General features: G+C 37.4%; 1 protein-coding gene across 1 annotated transcript in view; it reads right to left on the bottom strand.

The window, feature by feature from the left end:
- Positions 1-14,313, bottom strand: part of riox1 (ribosomal oxygenase 1) — a 38,066-nt gene that overhangs the window by 6,039 nt on the left and 17,714 nt on the right. The window contains exons 8-11 of the mRNA XM_015345943.2: positions 4,962-4,996; positions 3,860-4,038; positions 1,916-2,020; positions 394-535 (exon numbers count right to left, since the gene is read on the bottom strand). Coding sequence (XP_015201429.1) covers positions 394-535; positions 1,916-2,020; positions 3,860-4,038; positions 4,962-4,996 — 461 coding nt within the window. The remainder of the gene's footprint in view (positions 1-393; positions 536-1,915; positions 2,021-3,859; positions 4,039-4,961; positions 4,997-14,313) is intronic.

Genomic DNA, 14,313 nt, shown 5'->3' with positions numbered 1-14,313 from the left:
GAAGGAATGACTGTGTGGCCAATGGGGAATTTACCACAATCATATAATGACACAACCCAAGCTTAAACAGAAGTTTGAATTACAGGATTCATCTCCAAACTAATGAGTTAATTCATGAGATCTATCTATCTTTATGGTTAAATCACTTGGTACTGAATCACAATCTAATCTACAATGCTGAATGTTCACATTTTGGATTTTTTTTAAACAAAAGCAATTCATTTTGGATATCTTACGAAATGCTTAATAGAAATGCTATCAGAAAAGTATAGTAAACTTAACATTCAAGGTTTCTTTTGTCATTGCAAAGCAAATAAATGAAGTGAATTGTCCATACAAGGCATCCAGTGACCGTTACACAGGCCTGTTCCTTCTTACACACATAACCAGTACCTTTGGTAAGCAGAGGAGGAAGGCAGTCATGCAGGAAATCTTTGGCTTTCTGATCCACTGCTGCATCCACTGGTGCAAAATCTACCAGTTTCCTCATTAGGCCTTTCACTTTATCTATGAACTCTTTCCTGCGTACGTCTGCCTGTTGACAAAATGCATGTCAACTAATACATGCAAAACAACTGCCAAAAAAGACAAACTAGCCTCCTCACTAAGCACAAACTTTGATCTTTTTCTCTTACTTTTGAAAACAAATTAAATAGAATTTTTTTCACTCTGTAATCAACCAGTTTGGATCTTCCAATTGTTTTGAAACTCAGCTCTCTGTTAATATCATTCAGATGACCAAGAGATATATGAACATTTCTGCAACAAGCCACCCACAAAGTTACATATCATTTTACACATTTCTAGTTTCATTGTGCCTTACAGTACAATGTGTCATGAAAGTGAACTGATCTTCAAATAAAAATCAATCTCACCAGAGAAAAAAATATTTACTGTTTCAGAATGGTACACTAGTACCATCTTTCAGTCTATGCACCTGGGACAGAATTGCAGCAATCCTTGCTATGAATATGGGGCTTTCTGATAATTAATCGATTGTGTACAACAGTAAGAGCACACATCTTTACACGGATCGTTAAATTGGGTTTTTGGAATTGAATTCATTCTAATGTTTTGGGAGATAAAATTCTGTCATGTTTATATAACCCAATTTATTATATGTTGAATTCATTTCTATAGGGTGTTTCCAATTATTTTCTTTGGAGAAAAATCAATTATCTAAACAAATCTGCATCTCTCTGAAATACCTTGGCTGTAAACTTGTAAATAGAGTGATTATTATGTTGTATGTTTTGTGTTGTAAGTTTTAATAAATATTTGTTTAACCCACTGTGGCTGAATACCCTTTTTGCCAAAGCTGTGCTAGAGAACAAAGAATTCATGTGTCTCTAATCATGCCAAACACTCGGTATATGCTTAGCAAAATCCTTACAAGTTGGAGGTTATGAATATTTAATTTACTTATTTATTAATCTGCTTGGTCAGTTCCTGATTTTCACTATTTTTGCAACCCCCTATTTGTAACAACATCATGTATATTATATTTGTAAATATACAGTATTTGAATAAAACCAAACCTCAGATAAAATAGTAAAGAGGGATGAAATACTTATTGCCATGCATGTTATTAGCAAAACAAATTTAGAGAATGGAATGGTTTAAACGTTATTAAACAGAATTTAAAATATCATACTATGATCGTTTTAAATCTGCTTCTATATGTGTACCAGTTGATAAACTCTATGATTTAAATGCAAGTGAATGCTGTTCTGCGATTACTATCACCTTTTATGCCTGTGAGACTGATAAGACTAAGACATATCTGATAAGACGTATCAGCTACGGTGATATGAAAAGTACCTCACCAGCATTTTAACTGATTTTAGTTTTTTATACAGTTCAAATACTTTCTACCCTTAATCCTGTATTTATTATGTACCATGAAAACGTTTACCTTCTCAGAGTGTTGCACTCCCATGTAACTGAGATAGTCCAAAGGAAGTCCTTGTCTGAACTCCACATCGTCCTCAACGGCCAACTGCAAAGCAGCTGGAAGAAGCTAATCATAAAATAAAAATAAAATAATAACAATTCAACAACTCAATTAATGTTTACTGTATCCATTGTTATTGTTGGCAACTGGGTGCAGAATTTGAATCTCAAATCTCAAGTGCTAGATGGCATCCCAGTCTTCGTTCTAGCGAGTGAAAAAGGTAGCCTTTTTATATGACTACCAATAAATGGGCAAGAGATTGTTATTCTGGCTGCATAATGCCCTGGGGTTGTAAACAGGGACAGCAAGCCTGGCTTTATCATGTGACTGGCCAATTGACCGCACAGAAGTCACACCACTCACTCTGTCTTAAATCTTGAGATCATAAATCTCTTCGCCTTCAAAATGTCTGAAAGATATATTTTTTCCACCATGAGTCTGTTTTATCTGTGTTGAAGACATGCTTTAGTCTATATCCCTTCTTGTTGACAAGCTTCTTCAACTTTTCGGGAAGCACTTCTGCGGCCACATGATCAGTTGATAACTCCTCCCTTATTAACTCAAAGTTGTGGAGGAAGAGCATTCCTTTAAATTACATTTATTTTTATCCTTTATAACAAAAGTGTAATGACATATAATTGAAAGTGTTACGTTTACTGGCATTTGCCACCTTTTTTAGTTAATACCTTATTGGAAAAAAAAATAAATTTTAAAAATGTAAATACAATTCAAAAGAATAAATATTAAATTATAATATACTGTGGGGTTATTTGTGAACTTCAGCTTTCACAAGTGTTTTAAACACCCAACATGTGCAAATGTTATAACCCTACAGTTATAGCCTTTGATATATTACATGAGCAAAAATTGAAACAGCATTAGGAGAACACATCTAAATCCAATGTTTCATGAAGACTGACTGGGTGGTTCAGGATTCCCATGTCAAGTAAAAGATCATGATTACATACATCTAGGGCCACTATTTTGGTTATCTACCTCCCCTTTAAAAATGTATTTACTGCTGTGGTTTCTTAAGACCTAAGACACCATTATTAATTATGATTACTCTGAACAACTAAGCCAGCTCAGAAGCCACTTTAGGGGTAAATCCACTTAATTGAGGTGTTAACAGAATAACTGTGTCTTTTCAAAACAAAGTTTTTTGGAACACCTTTGTTTCAATTAATTTTACACTTTCAACATCAGGCAACCACTACATATGCTAAAGTTTATTATACGTTTAAAACAAAAAAGGGTAAAAGCAGATTTTTAAAGCAACATTGCAAAACTACTTCATACTTTTTAAATTGTTTTTGATGTTAATGAACACAGATATGATGCATATAGCTTAAACAAAAACATACAAGAAATAAACAAAAAATCAGCCTGAATAAACATTGCTAGTTAGAAATTTGTCTCAATAAATTACAATTTGCTGTAATCACCTCCATAGTTAAGATCTCCCACACTCAGTACCTAAATTGCCTAAAAGTACCTAAAAGTATAAAATAAAAAAGAAAAAAGAAAAAGAACTGACTTGACAATAGGACGAAAAAGATCAGTTAAACATGGAATGTATTTTATAATGAAGTTAAAATTGTCGTTCAAACTGAAAAATGCCTTAGAACACTTGACCCTGTTTTTTACCTAGTTCTGGGACATCTCCAACATGATGTTTGCATGATGTCTTACTGGTCCAATTTCCTTCCACCACCCAAAGGCATGTACTCTAGGTAAACTGACATCTGCCCACTATATGCAAGCATGAATGTGCTCTACAATGGACTGCTAATGCAGGATGACATCCTGCAGTGTAGTTCCGGAGCCTGCCAGGGTATAGTTTCCAGAACAATAGACATGGATGCAGTAGTTACTGAAAATGGACAGAAGGAAAAGTAAACTTGCCTTCTCCATGAGGTCTCCCCAGCTGCTTCTCTGGTAGGAGGATATAGTGATATGGAGGGAGTGAGCACTGGGCAGGCAGTCCCCTTGATGAATGAACCCTCGGGGGAAATAGAGCAAGTCCCCTGCCTCTAGCACCACTTCCAAGATTGGCTTACCAATTTCATTCTGACTAAAGTTGGCTTAAAAGAATAACAGTCATAAGTATTGAGATTTCTCACAGTAGTTACAATTCAGATTAAATAATTTAAATAATTCACAATAAAAAGTAAATTTTGATTATATATGGAAACTACGCCATTATAGTCATAATATATAGCATTTTTCAACATTTTCTGTACTGCAGCTTTTGTTTTCAAGGTGAACAAAGTACAGAAATTATTCTTATTTTTTTTCTATCCTTCATAACTGTTTCTGAGAACCTCATAATTGGGACTCTGACTCCAAGGTTAAAAACCATAGGGATAGATTACATTTTATTTAATTGAACAATCGTCCTTGGAATGACATCTGAACCATCTGAACCTTCAATGACATCTGAACCAAATTTGTTAGGATGCCATCGGAAATTTGAAGCTGTACAACAATAAGCCACAACAATATTTTGAAATTAACTTTGTCAAGAAAGCCATCATGTTTCAAAGTGTACTTGTGTGTTCTTATATCCAGTTCTAAAAAGAATAATGAATTTGCACAAGAAAAGGGCAATGCTCAGTAGATTCATGTGTATCACAAAACAACTACAGCTTTTACTTACATGCCATATTTCTTGTATGGATATATCCATTAATGGACAAGCATTGCCACATCTTTTACAGATTCTACAATAATTCTACAAAAAATAAAATCTTAATCTTTGGTAGACTGAGTTCCGAACAGTATGATGGTAACTGCACACACATCAGGTTAACAAGCTCACACAGTAGATGTTTCTTAGTCCAAGCTACAGTGTATGACTGAATTCATCACATTCTTCTGCAGATAAATCAGAATCTTTACATTATCTCCTCATGACCCCCATCACATAAAAGGAAACTATAAAGATGCTTTTATAAACCTTTTATACAAAATAACATTCTTAAAATTTTCTTAAATTCATACTTACGGCTGGAGACTTGAGGAAGGACTTCATTTTCAGTCCTGTAAAAAGAGAGAAAATTTGGATATGAGATTTTCACATATGTATCATTCATTCACAGCTGGACTAATACTTCAGCAGTCCCATGCTTCACAATCTCAGATTTTCTTTAAAAAAGATCAGGGTCATATTTTTGAAAGTCCCCATCTTGGATGCTGCCAAGTAGAGTAGCAAAGTGGCTGGATCTCTGGCCTCATAACTGGGCTCAGACACTGCTGTTTTACCTTGAGCAAGGTACTTTACCAACTCTTAATGCCTAAATAATAGATAAGCTGTCTTCAAATTAAATGCAATGCAACCTGCAGTTAAATATCTCTCTCTGCACCCCAGATGCTACAAAATAAATGGGAGCCTTTCTCGCTATTCTAGAAATGCACCCACAAGTAGGAAAGACATTTCTAACCGAGGTATCTTTTACCTAGAAAACCCAAGTTCCCTAAAAACAAAACAGCAAGCTCTCCCTAGCAAGGTTCAGGTTTTGTTTGGATGATCATGAGTAACTTCCAGTTCCTCTCTTTTCTCTATTCTTTTTGTTTTTCTTTCTGTGCTCTTAAAGTGATCTTATATGGTGGGTTTCTGTACTGCTGACTGACAATAATTAACCCACAACATACATATATATACCAAGGTAAACTTTACAATGGTTACTATCAAGGTTTATAGAGGTTCAGTTTACTCTTCCAAGTAGGGGTGGGTGGTATAACCAGTATAGACGGATCCTAGACTGAGACAGAGACAGAGACATGGAGGTTCAGTGAAGACACACAATGAGTTGCAGCCTTGGTCACTGCCATGACAGCCTGCTTGTAAGTTAATGAAGGCAGCAGAGCGGTTCCGGCCAAACAGGAATAACCAAGTAGAGGATCTTCCCTGCTACTTCCTGAAAGGTCCTAGCATATTTGAATGAAAAGTGAGGTTCCTTGAGCCCAGTTATCCACAAGTGTAAGACTCAGCGATCTGAATTAACCTTGGGATGCTCTCAGAAGAGGTCATGAAATGGGCGCTGCTCTGTAGCGACTGGCGTCTTTGTCCTCTCCTGCTTTTCCTGACTTTTTAGCATTTTATTAGTTTGAATTTTTATGTGCTACTTTTTTTTTCTTATTTTATTTTCATGTTTCTATGTTTTATTACTTCTTTTCTCACCGACAACCATTTATGTTCTGGATGATCAGGAGCAATATGATGAAACTCATCAAGGTATTTGCTTTGCTGGTGCTGTTTTCTACAGATTACCTGGCTCTACCTGTCCATGGCTGGGGCGCATGTGATGCTGGCATCATTGAAATATAGCCAAGAATTCCTTTTAACTTTAAGTTACAAAGATTTCCAATCCTCGGACACATTGTTTGCCAATCTTCCGCAAGACATTCTGTGTTCTACAAAAAACACTAACTTTAATCAGAAAACTAAGCACAAGCACTGCAGGAGGAGAGGACTGCGACAGAGGCTCTGGCGGAGGAGGAAAAAGCTCCCACTGCCCACCATCATTCTGTCAAACGTGCACTCACTGAGGAGCAACCTTGATGAACTGCATGCTAGCGTGCAGTTCCTGCACAAGTTTCGGGATGCCTCTATTCTAGCTTTTAAGGAAACTTGGCTGGATGAGACCGTGGAAGACGATGTTGTGAAGCCCGAGGGGTTTTCTCTACAGCGGCTGGACAGCGATCCTGAAAGCACAGGTAAATATTACGGCAGAAGGGTCTGCTTGATGATAAACAACCGCAGGCGTGAGAACATCACTGTCTGTGAGAGTGTGTGCACGCCTGACATTGAACTGCTCAGTGTTTCTCTGTTCCACTTCTATCTCCCTCGAGAATTTCCGCAGCTTTTTATTACCTGGTCTATATCCACCCTAAAGCAAATGCGGTAGAGCAGTGGTTCTCAAACTTTTTGGACCAAGTACCACCCCTAATCCAACCAAAGCATCCAAGTACCACCTACAAGTCATCATCTCATAGGAACCCCAGAAATTCTCAATGACCAACATGAGCGCGCGTGCACACACTCACACATACATATAATAAATATTATAATAATAAACTTTATTTGATATAGGGCCTTTAAAGGTGGCTTCTCAAAGTGTTTTACAGAAAAACAACATTAACGACAACTAATAAAAAAGCACCATTTCAGTGAGAGGGGTGAGCCTGTTTAGTTGAGCAAAGCAGATGTGAATTCATTTTTCGACCCTTGATACAAAACACAACAGAGTCTAACAGATATTAAATCGTCAGGCATTTTCTTGACGGCAAAGGTCTCGCGGTGGATGTTGTAATGCGTACATTAATTTCTAGAGCAACCTCTCTAATTCGTGAAACTACACTGTTATGTCGGCTTGTCATTGCTCTAGCACCGTCTGTACAAACTCAGATGCATTTTATCCAGTCGAGGCCATTCTCTTCGATAAATTCATTCAGAGGCTGAAATATGTGCTCTCCTGTAGTTCCTGTTGGTAGCGGTTTACAGAACAGAAAGTCTTCATGGGACATACCCTCAAACTCGTATCTAATGTAAACGAGCAAATTGGCCAAATCGACTACAGACTCATCTAATTGCAGTGAAAAACATCTGCTCATCTTAACGTGCTCTATCAGTGTACTTTTGATATAATCCTTCATTTCAATAATTCTATGAATGACTGTGTCTTTCAGGGGAGGGGGACAGCAGGTCGAGCTGTTTAGCAGCCTTTTCTCTACACATAATACGTGTCAGCTCTTTTGCCAACGGTAAATAAGGTTCTTCAAAAATAGTGTAGCTTACCTGCTTTAGCAATCCGCAAGCTTGCATTTTTCCACGTTTCCATTTTTATTTCCGTATTTATTTAAAGTTTTTATTTCATGCGCATGGGAGCGAAACACAGAGACGCTCAGTGTATTTTTCTCAAATTAGAACAGTTCTTAAATATTTTTCTGTTATCACGCTTTCGTGTGCTCACAAGATTACCTACATTCGTAGCACGTATTTCTATGCATTCCTGTGTTTACAACGTTTGCATTGTTCCAAAATCACGCACATTCTCCTTTCTCCCTATTTGCTGGAGATACAGTAGCTTTTTTTAAATACAATTGGTCACTTGCATCCGTAGCATGCATTCCTATAGAGTGGTATAGAATTACAGAGTATCTCTTGTGTCCACTGAAGTATTAGCGCGCACTGTATCGTAGTACGTAGGCTGCATATTCGACACGTATTAAAATACAAAATATGAAAACCTGTCCCTATTTTTCAGAGCACACAACAGTTCCAGGGTCATTTGACGTACCACCTGGCGGCAATCCACGTACCACTGCCGGTACGCGTACCACAGTTTGAGAACCACTGCGGTAGAGGCTTCCAATATAATTTTCGATGCTACCCAGAAACTGGACACTATATCCCCAGATGCTCCTAAATTTATTTTAGGAGACTTTAACAGCTGCACGCTAAATAACAGTCTTTCAACGTATTACCAATACGTGACCTGCCCCACGCAGTTGAATAAAATAATCGATCGTTGTTATGGGACAGTCCCTAACGCCTACTCGTCCCCCACAAGACCTCCACTGGGCAACTCCAACCACAACACTGTGCTTCTCAGGCCGATCTACCAGGCGCTGTTCAAGAGGATCAAACTGGAGACCAGAATAATAAAAGGCCAGGACTCTGTATCAGATTATATTTCTTTCTGCGTCGACTCTACCATCCTTACCAAAACCAAGGCTTTTCCCAATAACAAACCCTGGGTAACAAAAAGCCTTAATCATGTCCTCCTAAAAAAGAAACAAGCTTTTTCTCAAGAGGACACCCAGCACCCAGGTGAAAGGGGAGATCAGTACAAGGTAAAAATAGAGAACACCATGACAACAGGTGACACCAGGATGGCATGGCAGGGCATTAAAAGCATGGCCAATATCCCTCAGAAGAGTAGTGGCAGCACTATAACTCTGTTAAATGGTATGGATGGACAACAGCTGGCCAATGATCTGAATGTGTTTTATACCTGCTTTGAGTTAAATTCTACAACCACCTCAGCTCATAGTGCTTTTCACCCTGTATCTGGAGAGGTTTTCTTTAATATTGACAACGCAGAAGTATGTAGACTTTTTAGGAAAATCAATATTAAGAAAAGTGCAGGTCCAGACAATGTGGGTGGTAGGGTCCTACAATTTTGTGCAGATCAGCTTTGTAATATTTTTAGTTTTCTCTTCCAGATGTCCTTAAACTCACAGATCATTCCCTCTCTGTGGAAGAAATGTATCATTATTCCTATACCTAAAACTGCCAAGCCTTGTGGCCTTAACAGCTACAGGCCCGTAGCCATCACATCTCTCCCAATGAAAACTCTTGAGAGAATAGTGAAGCAACACATCACTAAGATCACACAAGCCCTCATCGACCCCCTGCGGTTTGCATACATGGAAACGAGAGGAGTAGACGATGCAATACATTGTTAAATCTGGTCTATCAACATCTGGACCAACCAGGGACCTTTGTAAGGATTTTATTTGCTGACTTCTCCTTTGCTTTCAATACAACATTGTTGCTTGCACAGAAACTCTCAAAGCACTTCAATCTGAATGAGAACTTGATAAGGTGGGTGCTGGACTTCCTAACTAACAGGCTATACTTCTGCTCTACCCTCTGCTGTACATTTTGTACACCAATGATTGCATAAGCAAACACACAGATATACACCTTATTAGGTTTGCTCATGACACAGCTGTGGTCAGTTTATTAAAGTAGGCTGGGCAAACGATTTTTAATTTTTTTATAAAAGAAATAAAAAATGAGATATAATGATGTGTTCTGGCTTAACTTAGACATTGCACGACTTTAAAACCTATAAAAACAGGTTTTGAGAGTTAAAAACCACTTTTTATGCTTGAAAAATGGGTGATTTTTCTTCCTCGTGATCAGCTCAGAATCTTTGTGTACACTGTAAGGTTTTTACTTCTTAATTAAACGTTTAAAATACACGAATTTCATAAAGACAACACACGTTTCGAAGAGAAAAAATCCCATTCTTTTCTCTTCCTGTGTGTGAAACTGATCAGCAGGTCTTTTTTTCCCCAATCAGAGGCTCTGAAAATAGCATACCGCCCACTGCGCTCCGTCAGAGAGGGGCGCGGCACTGAGAGAGGGAGGAGGCGCGGAGCTCAGCAGTACAGAACGAACGTTCTGCTGCCTGGAGCGCTTATGGCAGCAATCGTGTCTGCATTTATAACTTAGTTTTTAAAATTAATCAATCAATATGAAGCATCTCTTTTTACTTTTAAGTCACTTAATTATCATTAAGCACAGCTTTCTCACCACTTAAGACTACTTTTTGATACCATCCTTAGACAAAGCAGAAACTTGTTGTTCTGTCTAATGACATTACAAGTGGAAAGATTACAGATTTTAATCGTCTTTAATTTTGTTACGTTATACATTTTAGAAACTTTTCATCCATACAAACACCACAAAACTATTCTCGATAGTATTTCTGAATGGTATGTTACACTTAGTACACTGTTTTAAATACATCTAATTAAGAAAGTAAGGTGTAGGATAAACTATTAGCAATCAATAATATTACATTTAGCACTGTAATAAGTTGTTGCACTTTCCCCCGCATCTTGTAAAAATATATTTTCATTGTTCAAATATACATTAAATCTGACAATCATATAATAAGTTAAAGACAAAACCAAAGGAAAAATAGGGTTAAATATAATTCAAAATATTTTGCAACAATGTTAACTGTTTAGGAATAATAAAATGTATTAACTAAGGAGTAGGATGGCACAGTTGTTAGTATGCTTTTTGTTTTGTTTCTTTTTCATAAATACAACAGTAGTACCTGATGTCTCAGTGGCTTTCAAAATTAAATTATGCATGCAAACCTGTGAACTAGAAAGATAACTAAGATATCCATCCATTTATAATGGTGGCGAAGTGGTTAGCATTACTATCTTGCAGCACTGGGGTCCTAGGTTCAATTCCTGCCATCCTGTGTGTGTGGGGTTTGCATGTTCGCTCTGGGTTACATGGTTTTTCTCCATTTGTGTGATTTGACTCCCTCTCGCACTCCAAAACATACTGGTAAGTTAACTGGTTTATGAGAAAACTGGCCCTGGTGTGTGTGTGTTTGTGTCTGTCTGTCCTGTGATGGACTGGCGCTATATCCAGGGTGTATTCTGCCTTGTGTCCGTTGCTTACTGGGATAGGCTCCAAATCCTCTGTACTGGATTAAGAGATTAGAAATGGATGGAAGTAAAGGCACTATGTGGATGGAACTATACACAGTGTTAGAAACCCACTATGAAATGGCAGCATCTCACTGAGAATACAATATTTTATAGTGCTGGCTTAAGGAAACAGCCTTTCCACCTCTCTTGCACATCAGTATCCATACCTAGTTATTTAAACAAATTGCCTCTAATTATAAACATCTTAATATGCTGGCTCTGTGGATCCATCTCAGCTATGTTTGCCCATTCCTTCAATTCATGTGCATCCAACACAAACTTCAATGCTAGTAACTGCACAAAATCTAAAATACAATCCTCATTTCAGTATCTATGTAAACATACAGTCTGTTAACTTCATCATCTTCATCAAGAGTATGCCTAACCCCATTAGGAAGGTTTCTTGTTATCAGTGTATTCCTCAGCTTTCCCAAAATTATCTTCTTCTTACCACCATCTCTAGTCTTTTATCCTGCAATAACTCAGCGAACACTTAAATCTCCAAAAGCTGCTTGTGTTAATTTCTTTAAATCACAAATATCAAGTGTAAATACTGGCCATGTAATACTCTGCATTGTAGAATAATAGTTTATTTTAAAGGGAACTAGAGAAACTAAGAACTAGAGAAATCAAGAAAGGCTTTTCTTTCTAGAATTAATAAATGCACATCCTTTTCACTGGGGAAGTTAAATCCACACTGAACAATCTTCAATATGTTCAGAATATGACAGCGAGAATCCTATCAGGGATGCATTACACCTGTTTTCAAGTCCTTGCACTGGCTTCCTATCAGGTTTCGAGTCAACTTCAAAATCCTCATCCTCATTCAGTACCTACTGTCCACTCCCCACCTTTGTCCGTCTGACTCTGGTCTTCTAGCTGTCCTCAAGAACATCTACATTCTGTGGGTGACAGGGTCTTCTCTAGCTGCACCCCAGAGCTCTCAATTTGTATTCCCAGTGATATCAGTCACGTGCCCTGAGTGCATTTAAATCTAACCTCAGAACCTTTCTTTTCAGAAGACTTAGTGTCTTTATCTGCTTCATTTTCTAATTTTGGTAGGACCTCTAACTGCTTGTCTTTCTTATATGTATTTACTTTGTAATCTGTGGTCCTTTTATCTGTTTTTATATCTACTGTATTGCTTTGAGATGCCACTTTTAAAGGTGATATATAAAATAAAACTTTTGATTATTGTTATAGAGAAACATGATCAGATTTTCCCTGGTTCAGAAAAAAAGATCTACTAGTTTGTCACTCTTCTCGTTCTCTCTTTGCTAAATGGCTTTTCAAACTAATCTGATCAATCTAACTGCCTGTTTTTTGTGCTTTCTCTATCCTGCTAGATTTATAATTATTCTGGAAATTTTCTTCTTTTTCTAAAAGGTATTTAGAAAAAACTCATTTCTAAATACCTTTTTTCACCGTTAACATCTTGCAGCAACTCTGCGACAAAATATGCACTTAGCTCAACCTGACAGTTCATCCTGCTACCAACATTGAATAAAAAAATCTTAAGATTTCTATATTTGTCTTTATTTAGTGGTTTCATGATAGTGACAAAGAGTAAACTTTCTTGGAAAAATGTATTTTATGTGTTGCGGAAAAAACTGACTTGCTTTAACAAAATATGTTTACAAATCCTTTCACCTGGCAATCTACCTGAATGCCCAACTATCTGAGAAGCCCTCCATGAAACCATGGTTGCTATTAATTCATTTAGGGCTCACTGGCAGAATTGCTGTTTTTTTATGCATGCTAATTTTCTGATTCCTCACTCTGTTTCATGTTTATAGATAAGACTTTATTGATCGCGAAGGGAAATTGATGTACATGTTCATGTACATGATGAACATGTTTGCATGTTCTTTTGTAACATACACCTTTTTGTGATTTTTTTGTATATCCAAGCAACTGTTCCTGCATCCCTCTTCTGCACTAGTCATACCTTTTTTTCTGTTTGCTTATTTCAAAGCAACACCTGCTCCATTTATAAAACTTTTTGCTCATGTGCATTTTTGTATTTTTTACACCTCTAGCACTTTAACGTCCTGAATTTTCATTTGCCTTAATTTGTAGAATGAATTTGAGTTTTAGCCTTAAAAAGCTTAAGTTTTCTCTATCTTTTGTTTCTTATCCTACAACTGTTATTATTGATCACCGAATTATTGTACTTGACATGACTTCATTCACCCTTTCCTTAACGTCTATGACAGGCAGAGAGATTGCTGTTTCTGGTTGCTCATAAATCACTTATTCTATATAAACACAGTGTAACTGCCCTCAGAAAATCCTCTTTTTCTTGTTCATTTTAGAGACCTTGATCAAAACTGATTTTAGATGTCAGAAAGGATTTATTTTCTCTGTATTTCCTATACTGCTTTGTCGAGATTTTAACTTTATATTTAGGCTCAGATTTCAACTATAAATCGTATAGTAATTAATAGCAGTAAATACTGATGTTTTGCTCCCTCTTACCACAAAAATATATATGTTTTGTAGCTGGGATGAACTTTATTTCGTACACGTAGCTAATGCGATTTGTACACGGAAAAGTTAAAGATGGCGGCAAATCAGGCACCCAGAGTGAGGCGGGGGGCGGGGGGGTGGGGGGCGTCTTCTCGCCTCCATAACTAAAATGCCAAATAGGAGTGGCTTAAGCGACATACACAGTCCTGTAACTGACAGTTTGAGGTAGCCTATCGTGTAAATTTCGCTTTGTTGCCGATAGGTTGAGCTTTCGAAACTCTGCCCCAAAGTCATGTGACTGATTTTTCGCCCTGTTTCGTTGGTTAAACGCAATGATCACAAGCACCACCATGGTAACTGGGATGTGTAGTTTTTAATTCCGTTTGAATTTTAACTGTACGTACTGTCTTCATATTTGGCCAGGGCTTTAAAGAGAATGCGCGCCAAAAAATTTCGGTGCCGTCGTCTCCGCTTTGAAGGTACCCCCGTGCTGGAAGAATTTTACCTCGGAACGTTTGCCCAGCGTAATTAAAGAACACAGAATACCATCATGGGCCCATTCTAAATGATTTTACTAACTGGTGCAACGAGTTGTCCCTAAAGTTCAATGTTTCAAAAACAAAGGAACTGGTTATTGATTT

Source organism: Lepisosteus oculatus, chromosome 2 (assembly GCF_040954835.1).
Source record: "Lepisosteus oculatus isolate fLepOcu1 chromosome 2, fLepOcu1.hap2, whole genome shotgun sequence".
In the NCBI taxonomy this organism is placed as follows: Eukaryota; Metazoa; Chordata; class Actinopteri; order Semionotiformes; family Lepisosteidae; genus Lepisosteus; species Lepisosteus oculatus.
The sequence above is the reverse complement of the archived record's forward strand: the minus strand, read 5'-3'. Positions and strand labels throughout refer to the sequence as shown.